The 19,989-nt window shown below is 37.5% G+C and overlaps 1 protein-coding gene across 1 annotated transcript in view; it reads left to right on the forward strand.

Annotated features, from left to right (window-relative positions):
- LOC127414919 (serine-rich coiled-coil domain-containing protein 1-like) overlaps positions 1-7,902 on the forward strand; it is a 131,917-nt gene extending 124,015 nt beyond the window's left edge. Inside the window, exon 10 of the mRNA XM_051653319.1 lies at positions 1,966-7,902. Coding sequence (XP_051509279.1) covers positions 1,966-2,505 — 540 coding nt within the window. The 3' untranslated portion in view covers positions 2,506-7,902. The remainder of the gene's footprint in view (positions 1-1,965) is intronic.
- Positions 7,903-19,989: the final 12,087 nt, after the last annotated feature.

A 19,989-nucleotide genomic window follows, 5' to 3' on the forward strand; every position in this document is an offset into this window, starting at 1 on the left:
ACACGCACATCAAAATGAATTGGTGCGATCATAACACATCTACAATGCTGAACACACACAACATTCATTTTGTTACAATCAGGGATAGATTAGGTTATTACTTGTTATTCTACTCATTTCAGGTATGCAAAAACTGACAAAGATAACCTCAAACAAATCAAACAAAATGCTAAACTTTGACATAAGTAGTCTTTGATGTTTAAATATATATCTAAATGCAGAACTTGACAAAATCTAGAAATCATCTCCTCTTTGACCAGGGATGAATAAGTAGCTCTCTGCAGCCATCTAGTGTTTATACTTGTAATTTCATTTTTTTTTTTTTTTTTTAAAGGGACAACACAGTTTGATTCTAGAGATCATTTCAAATGGTATATAATTTGAGGATTGGTTCAGTATTTGAGAAAAGAAATGAAAAAAAAGTCAATTTTCAAGCTCAAGGTCATATAGGTAAATAAATTAGTAAATAAAACAAAAAAGGTCTAAATACCTCCAAATATCCCCCACCAAAACTTTAGTGCTTTTACATTATTTAATTTAGAGTTGTTACATTTCTTTCATAACAGTTAAAAGAATTACACATTTATTGTTGACTGGGAACAGCTGGAACATGATTTAATGATGAACAGTGCATAAGGGTTAAGCGGGTGCTAGGGGGTCCGCGGAAAGTCAGAAATGTTACATTTACCAAATTTGACATTTATTTTTGTTTCATTCAGACTGGTAAATTGTTTTTATTCAGCTGTCAGCCATAGTTTTTAATGGTTAGAAATAAATCTGCATATAGTTGTGTTGTACTTTTCTAGGGAATTTTTCCTTACCACTGTCGCCTTGTGTAAAGCACTTTACAAACAAATTGGAACGGAATTGAAAATGTATCTCTTTATGTTTATACATCTAACATTACTCTAATAGCGGATTGAAAAAAGACATGATGTCAACTTAATATTAAGTAAATATTTTCTAGATAATATTTTAATAATAAAAATTAGTTTTTGCTTTTGTAAAATGGCAGTATAAAAGTGAATAATTTTGCAAACATGTTGTCTTTATAATATCAATCTTATTATTGTCCTCAGATAATATGCTGCCTTTATATTTCTTTGTGAGAGAATTATCATAATTGGGGTCCTTGGCATTATAATGTTTAAAAAAAAACCCTAGTCAGTGTAGCCATATTGATTTTTATGTAGAGTTGTGCTCAAAAGTTTGCATACCCTGGCAGAAATTTTTACATTTTGAAAATATGAATGATCATCAAAAAAACTGTCTTTTTATTTAAGGGTAGTGATCATATGAAGCCATTTATTATCACATAGTTATCTGGTTCCTTTTTAAATCATAATGATAACAGAAATCACCCAAATGGCCCTGATCAAAAGTTTACATACCCTTGAATGTTTGCAAGAATTTGGGGCCTCATAGACAGCTATTACAAAAGACTGCACGCTGTCATTGATGCTAAAGGGGGCAATACACAGTATTAAGAACTAAGGGTATGCAGACTTTTGAACAGGGGTCATTTCATTTTTTTCTTTGTTGCCATGATTTGTTTTATGATTGTGCCATTCTGTTATAACCTACAGTTGAATATGAATCCCATAAGAAATAAAAGAAATGTGTTTTGCCTGCTCACTCATGTTTTCTTTAAAAATGGTACATATATTACCAATTCTCCAAGGGTATGCAAACTTTTGAGCACAACTGTAGATGAAAACGAGGCTGTGGGAGGATAAACTTGCAGTCTGAATAGTTTTTCTGGAAAAATATATTTTCAGTGTTTCGTCAGCTGATTGATCAACTCTTGAAAAATGTAAACAACAATATAACCCATTTGAACTGACTGTACATCTATTCCTCACAGCCTTGTTTTTATTCCCCACAAAAATTCAATACAGCGCTTCTCTGACTAAGGGCAGCATATTTCTCTTAGTTTCCTAACTTTACAATCTTTTGTTTCAACAGGCCAGTCATCCAAGTCAACCCAACGGCCAAAATGGCAACATTCCCAGCAGCAACAGCAGCCTCACAAGGGAGCGAAGGCCGGTGCGACCGCTCGCTACAGACCAGCACAGTCGACCCACGCCAGAGCTGGCAGCGGTTTGTGAGGACCAGGCTTGCTGCAATCCGTCCATGTGCCATGGTGGAGGAGGGCTGAGAGAGCCAGTGCCAAGAGCTGCTGAAGGTGGGCCGCTGACATCGGAGATACCTGGACCTCGAAAGATGGAGCACCTGGGGCCATCACTGATCCCTCGAGCATTGGCCGGCAGTAGTATGAGCCTCCCCAGCAAGGCCAGTCCCTCGCGCAGCCTGTCCTCAGACAGTGAGAGGGGGCCCCGCAGTGAGCGAGGTGCTCTGCCCAGGCTTCAGTCGTCCTTCACTGGCCGCCTGGGCCAGCCGCCCCGTGGGCCTCTATCTTTACACATGTACAGCCGAAAGAACGTCTTCCTACAGCACTCAATCCATACAGCCGAACTACAGGCTCTTGCTCAGCAGGATGGCTGAGAATACACACTTGAAACGCACTTATATACACACATGCATACTGAAAAGTAAAACATGTCTCAGATGGATATGGATTCAACATGAACTCAACCTTGGTGCAGTTTCTTGGTGACCACAAGTACCTTCAGACCCACTTGTACTCCATTATTATTTTTCCTGCACAGTAAAAACTATTTTTCCTCTTAAAGGGACAGTTCACCCAAAAATGAAATGTCTTTTATTAACTCACTTTTGTGTTGTTCAAAACCCATATGACTGACTTTCTTCCATGGAACACTTAAAGGGATAGTTCACCCAAAAAAAATTTATTCTCTCATCATTTACTCACCCTCATACCATCACAGATGTGTATGACTTTTTTCTTCTGCTGAACACAACAGATGTTTAGAAAAATATCTCAGCTCTGTAGGTCGATACAATGCAGGTGAATGGTGACCAGAACTTAGAAGGTCCTAAAAGCACATAAAGGCAGCATAAAAGTAATCCATACAACTCCAGTGGTTAAATCTATGTCTTCAAAAGCGAATTGATAGGTTAGGGTGAGAAACAGATCAGTATTTAAGTCCTATTTTACAATAAATTCTCTTCCCTGCCTAGTAGGTGGCGATATGCACAAATAATGTGAATCGCCAAAAACAAAAGAAGAAGAATGTGAAAGTGGAGATTTTATAGTAAAACAAGACATAAATATGTGTTTTTCACCCACACCTATCATATCGCTTCTACGAGTCGTATTAATTACTTTTATGCTGCCTTTCAGTTCTTTTTGGACCTTCAAAGTTCTAGCCACCATTCACTTGCATTGTATGGACCTACCTAAACATCTTTGTTCGTGTTCAGCAGAAGAAAGTCATACACATCTAGGATGGCATGAAGAATGAGTAAATGATGATAGAATTTTAATTTTTGGTTGAACTATTCCTTTAAGGAGATGTTAGGCAAAATGACGATCTCAGTCAACATTCACTTTCATCCAAAAAGATGCAATATAAGTAAATGGTGACTGAGGCTAACATTCTGCCTAACATCATCTGTTGTGTTCAACAGGAAAGTAAGTCATATGGTTTGGAACAACACGAGGGTGAGTAAATTATAGCAGAATTTTCATTTTTGGATGAACTATTCTTTTAAACCAAAATCAACCCATCGTCTGCACTACTTGAGCATTTTTTGAAGAAATAGTACATGCTGCTCTAATAGGTACGTTAGAAAGTCCATCCACTAATGTGACAGTTTCACTCAAAACATCTCACACTTCTGCTGAGTTCCAAGGTATGTGCAAGCAGGGATGTCAACATTTGTCCTTTACAATACATTTTCCTCTAGATTCACAATTATAGACTCGCTTGTTAGATTTAGCCTAATTAGTAGTAAAGTTTATAATAGTAGGTAACACAACTAGCCCTCCACATTACTTTGCACCAGCAAACATGACACTGAAGACCCATGCATATATTGCCAAATCAATCCTCTGTCGGAGAGAGTGCTTTAAAACTCTTGCTGCCAGTAAGAATTGCCCATGTGTTCTCAGAGCCCTTTTAGGGAGTTTAACACTATTAGCCTCTTCTAATTGCATGCTGCTGCTTTTTTCTGTTTCTTTTTGCTGCAAACAAAAATGGAAGAAAAAAGATGCTGAGAAAAATGTTTTTAAACCGATTGTAAGCTTAAAAAAAAAAAAAAAGAAAAGACAGCCCTTGTGGAAGGATTCAGCGATAGAGCCTCAAGTACTAAACACTACCGTCTTTGCTGGAGTTGGACACTAGTTCAAGACAGACGGATCTGAAAGGGATAGTTTACCAGAAAGTGAATTCTGTCATTATTTACTCACCCTCATGTTATTCCAAACCCATATCTCTTTTTTTTTTTCTTCCATGGAACACAAAAAGAGATGTTAGGCAAAATGTTAAAGACTGACACTGCCCAATCTCATAGAATTACATTACTATACCTAAATTTTTGCAGCAAAATCGTTACATGGCCCACACACGTGGTTCACACAAATAGCATGTCTTATACAGTATAAGGGAAATTATGACTGGACTCTAGGTTAGCCATACGGCACATTGGGTTCTACTCAGTACTTCTTAGTGCACAAATCTGCACTTTTGTAAAGTACAGTCGAGAAAAAAGAATGGCTTAAATTTAACAGCCTCCAACTTCACCAGAGTTAACATCAATTACCCTCATGGTGACTTCACACAAATTACAACTATCAACCAGCTACAACAAAACAACAGTAGTCATATGAATTAAAACTATATACATTTTTAAATAATTATTCTTTTTCTACATCAGTTCCCTTTTTTTGACCAAACATACATAATTTATTCAAGTGCAAGGGCTAATGGGTATTCCACACTGCCACAATTTTGTACTTGATAATCTTTAGTTAGTAGTATTCAAAGCAAATGTTTAAAGAATGTTTATATTAGGGGGCCTGGGTAGCTCAGTGGTAAAAATATGCTGGCTACCACCCCTGGAGTTCACTAGTTCGAATCCCAGGGTGTGCTGAGTGACTCCAGCCAGGTCTCCTAAGCAACCAAATTGGCCCAGTTGCTAGGGAGGGTAGAGTCACATGGGGTAACCTCCTTGTGGTCGCTATAATGTGGTTCGTTCTTGGTGGGGCAAGTGGTGAGTTGAGCGTGGTTGCCGCAGTGGATGGCATGAAGCCTCCACACACGCCATGTCTCCGTGGCAACGCGCTCAACAAGCCAAGTGATAAGATGCACGGGTTGACTGTCTTAGACGCAGAGGCAACTGGGATTCGTCCACCACCACCCGGACTGAGGCGAATCACTATGCGACCACGAGGACTTGGAGCGCATTGGGAATTGGGCATTCCAAATTGGGAGAAAAAAAAAAAAAAAGAACATTTATATTGTAGTTATGATTCCAAAATGTGACATTTCAAGTACTGTTTAATTAGGGCCACTTAAATGTTTTTATTAATGACAGCTTTAGGGTTTAGAGAGTAACAGTTACTTAATTAAAACTAGTAAGAATAGTAAAAAAATAAGCTTAAGTTGAGTAAACTATTATTTTACAATTTGAGATAACTATTAGTAGTTACAGTGATTACATCAAAACACTTTTACTGTAGCACATGACTTGTAACAAGCTTGTTCGGGTCCAATTCAATTGCACAGTAGCTCAACTTGCGATGCAAAGGACCGGGGTACGAGTCCCGAAGAGCACGAGAGTCAGCACTTTAGCCGAAAGTGTCAGAGAAGCATCACATTTGCTTTTTGTGACACTATTGGTTAGGTTTAGGTTTAAGCTTTAGGGTAGGAAGGTAGGTTTTGTTCATTTAAATCTTGATCGTTTAAATTTAGGAAAAAAATAGCAGTGTCAACATTCTTACAAATTTCCCTTGTGTTCCAAGGAAGAAAGAAAATGTAGTGTTTTAGAACACAATGAGGGTGAGTAATTGATGGCAGAATTGTCATTTTTGGATGAACTGTCCCTTTAATGACAGCTAAATGGAAAACTCCCTGCAGTGAATTAACTACGTTGTTACATTTACATTTGAAAAAGCATATAGGTTTTAATTTTAGTTTAAAAATAGAAGGCAAATACAATTTAATTATACATGTTGATAACTTCTACAAATGTAAAACAGCCATAGACAAGCTTTTATGGAGATCATGTGTACTCCGATGAGAGGTGGTTGAAAGAAGGAATGGCCTCATTTTCGCAGCATTGGGACAACATTGGTTTAACGTTGGGACAGTGTTGACCCGGCTTTGCGGATCAGGAGCTTGTGCAAGGACGCATGGAGGAGAAGGAAACCCTGAAGAAACACAGTCCCATTCATCCAGCAGGTCTGCTCCCCGAGGTCCAATGCTCCAATTTCAGCAATCTGTTGGGAGCACCATCACTTTCTGTCTCTCTCTCTCTATATCTTCCTCCCAGACCTACTTCCAGCTCTTTGTGATCAGGCCCAGGGAAAGAAAGGCTTTAGCGCATTCTCGCCATTACACACTCGGTTATTGATATCACACCCCCCAGACTGGAACGTGTTTGTCTTGAGTTATTTCAGAATGACCTTATGAAAGCAGACACTGCTGTTCAGTCTTTGAGACAATTCAACCCTCGATCACTGCTGTCAGCAGTCCTGTTTAAATTCTGTATGGGCGCCAGTCTGTGACTGTTGAATGTTAAAGGGTCAGTTCACAGTCTTGATTTACTCACCCTCATGTCACCCTAAACTCGTATGACTTTCCTTTTTACGTGAAACACAAAAGATGCAAGGCAGAATGTTAGGAACTGAAAGCCCCAGTCATCATTCACTTTCAGTGTATAGAAAAATTACATCTTTACATCTGTTTTGTGTTCCAAGAAAGACACCGTCATCACATTTGGTAAAACATGAGGGTTGAGCAAATGATTACAGAATTTTGTGTTTGAGGTGAACTGTTCCTTTATTTTTTATTTATTTATTTCGAGAGGGAAGAACTGATTTCTTATTCTTGACTGCACATTTGAGACATGATGCTTAAAGGATGTTAAATTGACTTGAATATGGGAGATCATGGGTACATGCAAGAAAAGAACTCATGAATATCTACAAGTGTCAATAAGTGACTCATAAACATGACTGTATGTGCCGTCACATTTCTAAACTGAACCCTTCAATGTTGAATAGATATTTATTTGGCCTTATTTATTATGTGATATTGTGAAATGACTATCATCTGAGGCTATTATTTTGTCTGTCTGGGCTCTTTGTATCAACATACAATTGTCTACATTACGGAGACTGGTGACATGTCACAATTGTCTCACTGTACATCACTTTGAAATGTTGAAATTCTTGTTTTTCTTAAAATCTACAGGGTTTGCATAAAAGTGGCACTTTTAAGAGATTTAAACCATAAGATTTTAAATAACCTTTATCTTTTCTCTCACTGGTGGTTTTCTTGATAATGTTATGATTTTCATTGAATGTAATATATTCACTCTCATTAAAGAGATATTTAAAGAAAGAATTGACTAGTAAAGTGACATGTAAGGCCTTGTTTTTTTGTTGTTAGTTGTTAGTCTTTATTTTTTTACATTAAAGGGATAGTTCACCCAAAATAAATATTCTTTCACAATTTACTGACGCTCATGTCATCCCAGATGTGTATGACTTTCTTTTTTCAGCAGAACACAAACGAAGATTTTTAGAAGAATATTTCAGCTCTGTAGTTCCATACAGTGCAAGTGAATGGTGACCAAAATGTTTAAGCTCTGAGAAAATCACAAAGGCAGCATAAAAGTAATCCATATGACTCCAGTGGTTAAATCTATGCACAGAGGTGTGTTTCTTTGTCACTGCTCATCTGTTTTCCTGAAAGTGATGTGGTTATATATGACACCTGTGTGAAAATCTCAATCATCTTCTTAAAAAAAAAAAAAAAAGTGCTTCCACTGTTTCCGAAGTGATTTTCTACGGTTCTTTTTGAGTGTTCTTTTTTCATACTGTTTCTTGAAGCTTTCATTTTTAGTGGTCTTGGAACTTATTCAGAGTAGTGCCATATTAGATTTTTGCTGTGAATGAAAACGAGGCTGTGAGGGATAGGTCTTGTCAATGGGTTGTACTAACTGTGAAAACTAGATGTGATCTAGGACCTTTTACCAGTGCATGCCATTGAAGATTGAGGTGGACCGGTATTGGATTTTTCAGATAAAGATAACTGAGGTGGTGAGAAAAGCCAATAACTGATTAACCAGCCTATGGTTTTCATGCATCATGCATTGGTCCATAAACAACGATGTTTTCAACAATACTGCTAATTTGTGATATAAGAGTCACAGAGAAAATACTTAGAGGCAGAAGTCACTGATAGGCTACACACAACTAAATACAGTAGCAAGAAAAAGTATGTGAACCCTTTGGAATTGAATGTGAACTCATCTTCATCAAAGTCACACGTATAGACAAGCACAATGTGATTATGATAACAGCACACATACATACATACATACATACATACATACATCCATTCTCTACAGCCGCTTATCCTATGCAGGGTCGCGAGTTAACAACTCACAAACAATTATAATCTTTCATGTCTTTACTGAACACATCCCATTAAACATTCACATTCATGTGGAAAAAAGTAAGTGAACCCTTGGATTTAAAAACTGGTTGATCCTCCTTTGGCAGCAGTAACCTCAACCAATGTTTCCAGTCGCTACAAATTAGACTTGCACAATGTTCAGATGGAATTTTGGACCATTCTTCCTTACAGAACTGCTTCAGCTCAGCCATATTCTTATTATGTCTGGTGTGAACGAATCTCTTGAGGTCATTCCACAGCATCTCTGTTGGGTTAAGGTCTACTCCAAAATGTGCTTCATTTTTTTTTAAAGCCATTCTGTAGTGGATTTACTTATATGTTTATGGTCATTGTCCAGCTGCATCACCCAACTTCTACTGGGCTTCAGCTGGTGCACAGCCACCCTGACATTATCCTGTAGGATATCTTGATAAACTTGGGAATTCATTTTTCCCTTGGCCTCGATGATGTCAAGCGGTCTAGGTCCCGAAGCAGCCCCAAATCATGATGCTCCCTCCACCGTACTTCACCGTTGGGATAATGTTATCATGTTGGTATGCGGTTCCATTTTTTAAGCCATACATAGTGCTGCGTCTTCTTCATAAACAATTCAATCTTAGTTTCGTCATTCCACAAAACATTTTCCCAGTAGTGTTGTGGAGTGTCAAGGTGGTCTTTGGCAAACTTAGGCGCGCAGCAATGGTTTTGTTGGAAAGCAGCGGCTTCCTTCGTGGTGTCCTGCAATGGACACCATGCCTGTTTGATGTTTTTCCATATTGTAGACTCATGAACAGAGATGTTAAACAGTTCCAATGATTCCTTCAAGTCTTTAGCTGTCACTCTAGGTTTTTTTTTTTTTTTTTTTTTTTTTTTACCTCATTGAGCATTCTGCGGTGTGCCCTTTGAGTCATCTTGGCTGAACGGCCACTTCTAGGGAGAGTATCCACAATAATAAATCATCTATATTTATAGAAAATGTGTCTTACTGTGGACAGATGAATATCTAAGCTCTTTGAGATAACTTTATAACCATTTCCAGGTCTATGCAAAGCAACAATTCTTGATCATATGTCTTCTGAGATCTCTTTTTTGTGAGGCATGGTCCATGTCAGCAGATGCTTCTTGTGAATATCAAACTCAAAATGTTTGAGTGCTTTTTATTAGTCAAAGTAGGTTTTACCCACACCTCCAATCTCGTTTCATTAATTGGATTCCAGGTTTGCCAACTCTTGACTCTAATTAGCTTTTGTTGACTTCATTAGCCTATGGGCTCACACACTGTGAATGTTTGAATGATGTAATCAATATGTACAAGAACAATACTATCATTTGTGTGTTGTTAGTTAAAACAGATTGTGTTTGTTCATTATTGTAACTTAGATGAAGATCAAACCAGATTTTAAGACAAATTTATACATAAATGCAGGTAATTCCAAAGGATTCACATACTTTTTCTTGCCACTGTAGGTTTGAAAGAAGTCTGTTTTAGAAATTGTGGTCTTGCCACAGGCCCTTTAATAGACTGAACACAGTGTAATCATAACCCAACTGTAAATTTCTTAGGCATCCCTGCTGAATACAGACTTATGATTTAAGCTAGTCTTAGCATGGCCAAACCAGCCTAGCTAGTCTTCCAGCCTGAAAAGTACCCAAAACCTGCCAACACACCAGGCTGGGAGACCACCAAATCATAAGCTTTTTTTCTAGCATGGTAGAAATGTATCTTGGGAATATATCGAAAGAATGGCCGTAAGGAAAATAATAACATCTGTAATTGTAAATGTGCCCATTAAGCCATTTTAATATCTGCTACTCCTGATTACACTGAATTTCTGTCTGTGTCCAAAACACATGGGGACTTGTAGCTTGCCATTGAGAGTAAACACGCTGAGTTGATGCCCCCCAAACTCAGAGAAGGTCGTAGTGGGCCAACAACTCTGCCAGCTGCTCACTACACCCCACTGGCATGCCCGTCTCCCTATGGTACCCAGAGTGCCCTCTACTCTCACCCTGCCCAGATACACTGACATGCTGAGGCATTCCTGGAACCAAGAAGAGGCAGGCTTGCCAGCGTACTTTCGCCATAGAGTGATGCTTTCTCTCCGACAACCAAGGAATGAAAAAAAGCAATGGGATACAACAGAGAGTATCCCACACAGCTCCTAGGTAGCGAAGGGAATATTGTATATACTTGCCATGATTGGCAAGCAGCTTCTCGATCATTATTAACATCATCTGCTATGACACATAATAGTGAAAAAATCTGGCTTGTTGATCAAACGGCACCAGGATTGAGCATCTCTCTTTTCTTTCCCTGAATGAAACAAGGTTTAATACTCCTCTACTGGTCTATAATCTTTATCTCTCCACTTCATATTCAAATAGCCCTCTGCACCAGCTAAACAAATGAAGGGTGTCAGTAAAAGCAGATAAATTCAGTTATCATTTCTTTCCTGGATGAGAGAAAGAGAGCGAAGGAAGATTCCTTTCTACTATCAGCTGCTTCCTCTAGCAGGAATTCAGTGATGCTCATGGAGGAACGGTATATAATATCGGCTTGCTTTGATAGCATGTGTCTTAAATTGGAAATGACCCAGCGAGATGAGAAATAATCAGAACTGAAGCACCGGCTCTGCCATCACTGTTCCGTCATGGGAGGACAGTAGGGACTCGGGGCTCATTTGCTCTCAGTGATTATCAGCTGGTTTCTCATAGCGATGTGCAGCTGCAGTTATTTTTCATCCACTCGCCCCCATTAATTTGCTTCATGTTTATCAATTTTGTGGTCCATGGGCCTTGTCTTACTGAGATACTGAAGCATCTTCATATCAGATAACAGCACTACCAGACCATATTGAACAGTGATTTCTTTTTTAAACAATGAAACTATAAGCATACTTATGTGAGAGGTCACATTCATTTGCATCTTCCATCAGAGAGCAGCAACATCTTTTCAGCTGTGAATAGCCTACGTCTATCTCAGTTTTGCTCACTTTCAGGACTCATAAACCATTGCCTGCAGCAAAACCACAGCAATGAGTCTGAAACCTCCCTAACACCTGCAAAGCTGCATTACATACAGTATTACCAAAAATTGCAGACCTCAGGTCAGTTTGTTGTTGTTGCTATAGATTTAGGCCGATAAATGCCTCAGCAGGCTTAGCTCAATATCAGGTCTCCCCTTTCCGCATCAATCCAGGCTAATACCTTCGACTGTTCTCAAGGTCCTGAGTCTTTGATGAAGCTGTTCAACCTTTTTTATCTTCAACAGCTGTTACCAAACCTGCTCATAATTTTTGACTGCTATGAAAGTAACATATTTGTCTGGACAGGGGATAGAAGTAGTGTGTATGTTTGTAACAAGAAGAGACAGTATTTGGCCAAATCAAGTAGACATAATGGGTTTGTCTAGGCCCTGTAATCATTTTAAATATTTTTTTTTCCAATAAAATAAATAAATAATAAAATGTTTGGCATGCAGTGACATTGTCGAGGATTCTTTGCTTTCAACTCTCTGGCAACAGTTTGGGAAGGGCCATTTTTTAAATGACAATGCCCCTGTGCATGAAGTGAGGTCTCTAAAGGAATATTCCGGGTTCAGTACAAGTTATGCTCAATCGACAGCATTTGTGACATAATGTTGATTACCACAAAAAAATATTTTTGACTCGTCCCTACTTTTCTTTAAAGCAAAAAATTGTTACAGTGTGGCACTTACAGTGAAGTGAATGGGGCCAATTTCTGAAGGGGTAAGGCAAAAATGTGCAACTTATAATTTTATAAAAACACTGTCAAAGCTAGTGTATTATTTGAGGTGTTAAGTCTAAATAGCTGTTTTTGGTCAGTTAAAGTTGTAAAATGTTACATCTTTTCTCAGAAAAGTTTAGTAAGTGAGGGACATGTTGAAATACATTTTTGTAATCAACAAATGCTGTCGATTAAGTCTTTTGGCAAGTCAGTCCACTGGCAACCATTTTTGGAATGCTCTCGGGCAGCTATTTTTCAATGTAAACAAGCGGCATGCAAGAGCAGCTCCTATCTACTTGAATGGGGAAATCTCCAAAACAATTAGTCAAGATTACGATCAAAGCACATTTTTCAAATCAGCAGTAAAATCGGACAACACTAGTATCATAAAGGTTCTTTACCTAAAAAAACCAAAATTATCCAAAATTAAAAACCAAAATTTTCTAAGCTTGTATAGCTAATGTACATGCACATTCTCGAGTTCATTGACAGGCAATGTCTGTATCTAAAAGGTGATTTGCTCTTTTACATGTAAGACGGGTCTTCTTTTCTACATCCATTGACCGTTGGGCGTTCCAATTTTTTCCATTAATTTTAATACAACTGGCCTGTCTCTGCTAAATACTTTCTAACTGAACTCAGAACATTCCTTTAAAGACATGGAAATTGGGTCAGGTGTGAAAAAACTTGATTGGCCAGCACAAATAAGCCCACACCTGAAACCCCATCAACACCTTTTGAATTAAATTAAATACACCCCCTCACCCATCATCAGTGCCTGATGCTCTTGTGTCTGAATGGAAGCAAATCCCAGCAGCCTTAGCCATAGACCTAATTGTAGACACCATCTTTGATTTTTGACGGGAATGACAACAAGGCTGTGAGAGATAGATGTACAGTCTCTTCAATGGGGTGTACTGCAGTTTAAAGTGTTTTTGGATCATTCCACAGACAAAACTTTGAAAAAACATCTTTCCAAGAACATTCAGTAGACAAAAAAACTCCAGACAACATGAGTTGCAGAAAATCAAATGTGATCTAGGAGCTTTTTACAGCTTTATACCATGCGTGCCATTGAAGAGACTGTAAGTCTATCCCTCACAGCCTTGTTGTCATTCCCATTAAAAATCAAAGATGCCGCTAGCATGAATAAGGTCTATGTTCCAACATCTGGTGGAAAGCCTTCTTGTAAGAGTTGAAGATGTTGAAACACCAAAAGAAGGCATCAGTGTCTATAGTTTGAAATAAAAGGTACAATGAAATGCTCAATTGACTATTTATTACATGATGTTGAGTACTACAATATATATTTTCAGTCGTCACTTGTTGTTTTATTATTGAAAATAATAATAATATTAATATTAATAATAATAATAATAATAAGTATTATATTTAAGGGTTTAAGGTCAAAATATATACACTACCAGTCAAAAGTTTTGAAACACTTACTCATTCTTTATTATAATTTTTTCTTCACATTTTAGAATAATAGTAAAGTCATCAAAACTATGGAATAACATAAATGGAACTATGGGAATTATGTTGTGACTAAAAAAAAAAAAAAAAAAAAAAAAACTGTGTTATATTTTAGCATCTTCAAAGTAGTCACCCTTTGCCTAGAATTTGCAGAAATGTACTCTTGACATTTTCTCAACCAACTTCTTGAGGTATCACCCTGGGATGCTTTTTAAACAGTATTGAAGGAGTTCCCATCTATGTTGGGCACTTATTGGCTGCTTTTCTTTATTATTTGGTCCAAGTCATCAATATAATTTGACCTGTACTTTTGTCCAAACATGCATTTGATGGGACTACTGTTCTAAGTATAGCTTCATTATTCATAATTCCTGTGGGTGGTACCACATACCTGTAGACAATGGCAAGTAAATACGTATCAGACATCTTTTATTTTGACTGTTTCTTGCTTTTTTTTTTTTTTTCATCGGACATCATAAATGTATGCAGACAACCAGAAGGAGACAAGTTTATGTTATTTTATTCACATTGTGCTAAAATGACTGGGATTACTGATGTGACGTCAACTATTTCAAGTTGAAATATTGGAACTTTACACAGACATGGTTAGTAAATGATTTTATCACACTACAAATTATGTTTAAGTCTTGTGGCTATACTGTTGACACAGTTTGTATTGAATTGGTCCTGCATACTTCCATTGTAAGTGCCTGTACACGTAAAAACGAGGGAAAAAAATATTTTTGTGTAAACCATCATTATTCAACATTGCTACCTCCTACTGAGCTTAAAGGGATAGGTCCCTTTGATAACAAAATTTTCATTCTTGGGAGAACTATTGCTTTAACTTTTATTAAACTGGGAACATTTCTTTAAAACAAGCACATATATGGGTGTGTGTTTGGGTATCCATATAAGAAAGCAGTGTGTTTTTTTTTTCTGGACTGGGCACAGAAGCTCTGTCTGTAAAAGACAATACAAGTGCAATGCAGTTTCTCTCAGGAGCCAGACAGTTGCACTGGTTTCCTGTGAGGAGGCATTGCAGCAAGATCACCTGTGCACTTTGGTGATAGTGATGACCCATGGACTCTTGTATTCACTTTTAATCTTTGTCACTCTGACAGTGCATCAGAGATGGCATCATGCTGGTGCCCACTTGTTCCTACCTGCTTCAACTAAGCCCCTACCGCTAATCATCTCCCAGAGTAGCCCTTGGTCCCTCAGCCTCTCCTTTTATACTTACCTCTAGTAGTCATACAAACAGAAATAACCCTCTCTCTCCCTCCCTTTTGTCTCACCCTGTTCTCCATCCCAAAGGGTCAAGGATTGGCTGGTTAGCACAGTCCCATTAGCCCATGCAGGTATATGTCATGACTAACTACACCATTATGGGGCAAAGAGCATCTTTCTCCAGTAACAGCTATTTAAAAGTAGTTGTGTTTTCTTAATAAAAAAAAAAAAAAAAAACGACAATATTATTCTATAATTCCATTCAAAAATAATTATATTATAGTAGATTTTTGGCCAGTGGGAAAAGCATTAAAATTGACATGATATTTTCCCAGTATGTTGCCTTGATGTTGCAGCTCAGGATAGTTGCTAGTGAAGGGCTTGGGACTGTATTGTGATGCCATCATCCAGTCAGCATTGTCACCATGTCATTTTTCCATTTACAGCTCAGGTGATTGGCTCAAAATAAATAAATAAATAAAATAACCGTATCCGAAACATGCAGAATTCATATTGTGCATTTCCAGGGCAACTGCCTTTGTGACAAATAGAAATCCTTGAACAGATAGCTTTCTTATCTCTTTCTTTCTCAGCTGTCTTACTTGAAGCCGCCATGGACATTTTGTCCATGCAAATGCCTCTTATCAACTCTCTAGTACTCAGCATTTCAATCCATCCGCCCCCAGACATGTTTTAACTTTTTTTTTTTTTTTTTTTTTTTTTACAGTTTTCAGGTTCAGTCAGCCAGAAAAGCAATTATTCAGCCTCCCTTTATCACCTGAATGAAATTGAGAGGGGTTAAGGTCTGCAGTGATACTATAGACTCACACAAGTCTTACTACAGCAACCTTAGAGTCTTTTCTCTACGTAACACTGCATCAGAGTTCACTTCCTCCAATGGGGCATTAAATAGGAACCATTGTGTTTCAACTGCTTGTTGAAGAGGCAAACAAAATTATCATGGCACTTACACTTTATCTCCCAAAATTCTGCAATTTTTAGATACATGAATGTGTGACCCATTATCTCCAAGTTCTCTGTTACCCCGCTGAAGGGGAGGGAGAAACAGTTTGACTGTGAGAGACAGAGCGGCAAGACACAATTCACAAACAAATTCGGAGAAAACAGCTCAGCGAAAACACCTGCCTCTGCATTGAGATCATGGGGGGATTGATGGATTTACACACTCAGAAGTGGAATAGTAATTTATTCTCACAAATGAAATGGAAATCAGACGTTAGACACGTGACTTTTCCTCCTGTATATTCAGCATGAAAGGAAAGGTCTTAGCTTGTTAATAGTTTACTAGCAGAATTTCTTTAGGGTGTGAGAGTGTTGCCAGTTATGCTGGGCTTCTGTAACATGTGTGAGATTAGTTGGATCTTTTGCACTGAGTCTCGGTTTGGTTCGAGTAGGGTAGGGAATTGTAAGTAATTTTGTGTTTCCGATTCTGATTCTTCTAAATGATTCCTGTTCCTTAATGATTCCATAACTGATTCTCTCAGGAGGTCTGCATTTGAAGAAGAAATATTTGAAAAAATTGTACTGCCTTTAGTAAGGGCCCTATGATTTCTGTGCTGTGGAAAACACGGACTGAATCGCAGAATCCAGTCATAAAAACGGAATTAACTATAAAGCGCAGAATGTCACGGAATTTGACATATTTGGAATGAAATTAATGTATAAATGCACAATTAATAAAATTAAAATCTTGATATGTCCTAGTGTGATGATTTACCTACAAAAGGCTGAGGTTTAATTAAACAAGCTGTGTGCTTCCACAGTAAGTGAATGTGAGAAGCTACTGCTTATAAACTAACTGCATCATTAACATCATGTGTGTATATTAATGACAAAGAGCAGAGCACTTTATTCACTCTGAAGTGCATACAACATGCAGACCATATGTTTATATACAGTAATTAAATCAGAGCCCTTTACAGTTTAATAAACACATTAGCCCATTTAGTGAACTGCTTTACCGGAGGTGAGGATTGAAACCGTCAAAAACATCCGGTTTTCCGCAAAAACGGCAAAATAAAATTTACTTAGACACCTGAAATTGGAAAAAATGCAACAGAAATATATTACTTCTGTATAGTATGATGTTATTATATTATAATTTTATGTATTAAATGTAGTTGTTGCAGTAATAATGATAATAATATATCAATAATAATTACATTATATTAAATTTAAGCAATATCTCAAGCAAAAGTTCCATCACTGCTTTCATTAAATCTGTGATGCGCTACTGTGCAGCACTGTATTTGACAATATTAATAATAATAATAATAATAATAATAATAATAAAATTAATAAATAAAAAAAAGTTTTGGATTGTGCTGTGAGAATCAGTATAGACACTTTTTGTTTAATAAAAAATAATTGTTCTGTTTTCATTTGATTAAAATTCTTTTAAGTAATTTAGTTTAATTTGACAGTTTTTATAATGATAAAATGTAATTAAACTTTTAAACTGGAATTCAGAGAAAATAAATTGGAAAACACGGAATATGGGAAAAAATAAAACGGATTTCATAGGGCCCTACTTTTAGCAGCCAGTTCCTAATGATGAGAACAGATTCTTCAAAAAGTGGTATAGTTTATGTTAATGAACAATTTCCGGTATTTTTTAAAAAGTGAAAAAGAACCAGTTCTCAGTTATCTACCATAGGTTTAAGTCATTCATGCCTGTAAAGGCATGACTCCAGGCAACATGCACAGAGAGTGCCAGAGTCAACCACATGCAAGGTGTCCCATTAATCATGCGAGGCGAACTCCTCTGAAGGGCAGTGCCAAGGAGGTGGATTGCGTCTTTTTGCCCCCTTCGGCCCTTTGGTTGGTGAACCCCAGGGGGAGAAAAGTCTGTCACAAAGGGGCACATTCTGTTCTAGCTCAGCACTTAACCACACTTCTTCGTGTCCTTGAAAAATGCAATCCAACTTCATGACAGGAGGAAATTAGTTTAATATATGGAGGAATGGTATTCTTAGCAAATTTCAGAGCTCAGATTGATGATGTGACCAAACTGACGCTATTGGATCCAATGAAACAAACTTCTTTGCTCTTGTGTCAGAGGCCATATCTTATCATTGGCTTGTCACAGATTATTTTTTTGACCTGTGGGAAGAAGAGAGAGACATGATGAAGTTGAAGCTGCCGTGGCATTGTGTGATTGGGGTCTCTCTTTCTCTCTCATCCTCTGAGGACAGATAGTGATTGATCTAAAGAGTGTCTGAGTCCTAGTGCAGCAACTATAAATAACCTGTCCCGAAACTCATTTTTATTCAGACCTTTCCACCTACGTATTGACCCAAACACTTGGCACAAAACCACATGCTGCAACATCATCTCTTTATGGAGTCCACATACAACTAGACCTGTCAATATTTTAGAAATGACATTATTATCTAAAATGTGACCTCTCTTCCCATAGGGCAAGTCAGTTACCATAAACTTATATCAGTTTAGATGCAACACTTTTATGTTTAAACTCACTTGTGTTTGCAAAATACTTTGAGTCTACTGTTTTTTTCTCCAGTCAGTCAAAGCGTTGCATCCTTAAAGTCTCATTACTTTTCTTCTCTCCCATCAAATCTTCAGTTATTTCAAAGTATTCCTTTATTGAAGTGAAATGTCAGGCAGCTCAAATAGAAGGGAGACCTCTGCTGTTTGTGAAGAGGTACTGCTAGAGTTGTCTGTTGCACAAAGGACAGTTGGTCAGCTTTATTTAGTCAGCACAGTAGTGCATGCAGTCAATATTTAGCAATCTATCAGTCAATAGATGCACATCTTGGACAAGTGCTGTAATATCGAACTGCTTTGCTGGAATTCAGCACCAGCATAAGGTGAACAGCTCCCGAGTCCTGTAACAGAGAAGCAGAGCAGCACTCGAAAGAACAGGACACAGTTTTAGTTCCCCTCCCCCTTTTCCAGTGTACAGCTCCTTTGCCACTGAGAATGAATATGCTCTTATTTATAGTTCATAACTATTTTATGATGTCCTCTGAAACACTTGTCATCTTAGTCCAGCAAAGACCGGGCTCTGGCATGTAGGTTTTGTCAGTGGAATCACATTTTCTGGAGGGAGCGAATAGCTAAAAATTGATCCACCAACTTTTATACACAGGCAGCAAATTACACATAACAGCCACAAATCACAAAGCTATTTCACTCCATTTATGAGCAGTTAATGCTATTTAGTAATGGGGCTGAATATCAGCCAAGTGTACAGGAAAAAAAGTTGCAATTGTGTGTTTTATTTCTTGGCCTTTATTTGAGCCAGTGTCAACTATTAAGTGGCCTAACAGATAACTGGATATCGCTCACAGGTGGTGCTATAAATAATGCATAGACTGTAACATATAGAAGTTTAAGTGCTCTTTCTTCATTTTGACACAGTGGCTTTTAAAACTGATACTTATGCAATCTATCAGACTTGAAGGTTTCAACCGAGTTTTCCAATAATCTGGATCTAAATTAGTATTCACACCTTGTGCTATAGGCAGCTCTGTCTGGGTTTCAGTTCAAATATTAAAGTCTATTTCACTTATTATGAACAATCTTTAGGGAAAGTAAATCAACCAACTTTAACTTGATGTTATAATATCAATAACTATGCATGATATAACTAAAAGCAATATTTTTTAAATTACGAATTAATTTAATCACACCCGCTATTTAAATAGTACCTGCCTATTCATTCACACTGTTGTTTGCATTTATTTAGGAAGTCTCCAAAAGCTCTGAATTTTATTTTCAAGTTACAAGATACTTCATTATTAATGAAACTTTGGAAACTTTCTCTTAAGCAAATATCCAAAAATGATGCCTTTGATTTTGGGAGACCTTTAAATATTTTGGTGAGGATATCAGGAATGCTGCTGTTGCCTAAACAAGCTCCACAGCATCTTCTAAAGCGCTCCTTATCCCATTCTCAACCCCAACTTTGCTCAGTCAATCTTAGAGCATGACTTTGCGAGGA

This window comes from Myxocyprinus asiaticus, chromosome 24 (genome assembly GCF_019703515.2).
Source record: "Myxocyprinus asiaticus isolate MX2 ecotype Aquarium Trade chromosome 24, UBuf_Myxa_2, whole genome shotgun sequence".
Classification (NCBI taxonomy): Eukaryota; Metazoa; Chordata; class Actinopteri; order Cypriniformes; family Catostomidae; genus Myxocyprinus; species Myxocyprinus asiaticus.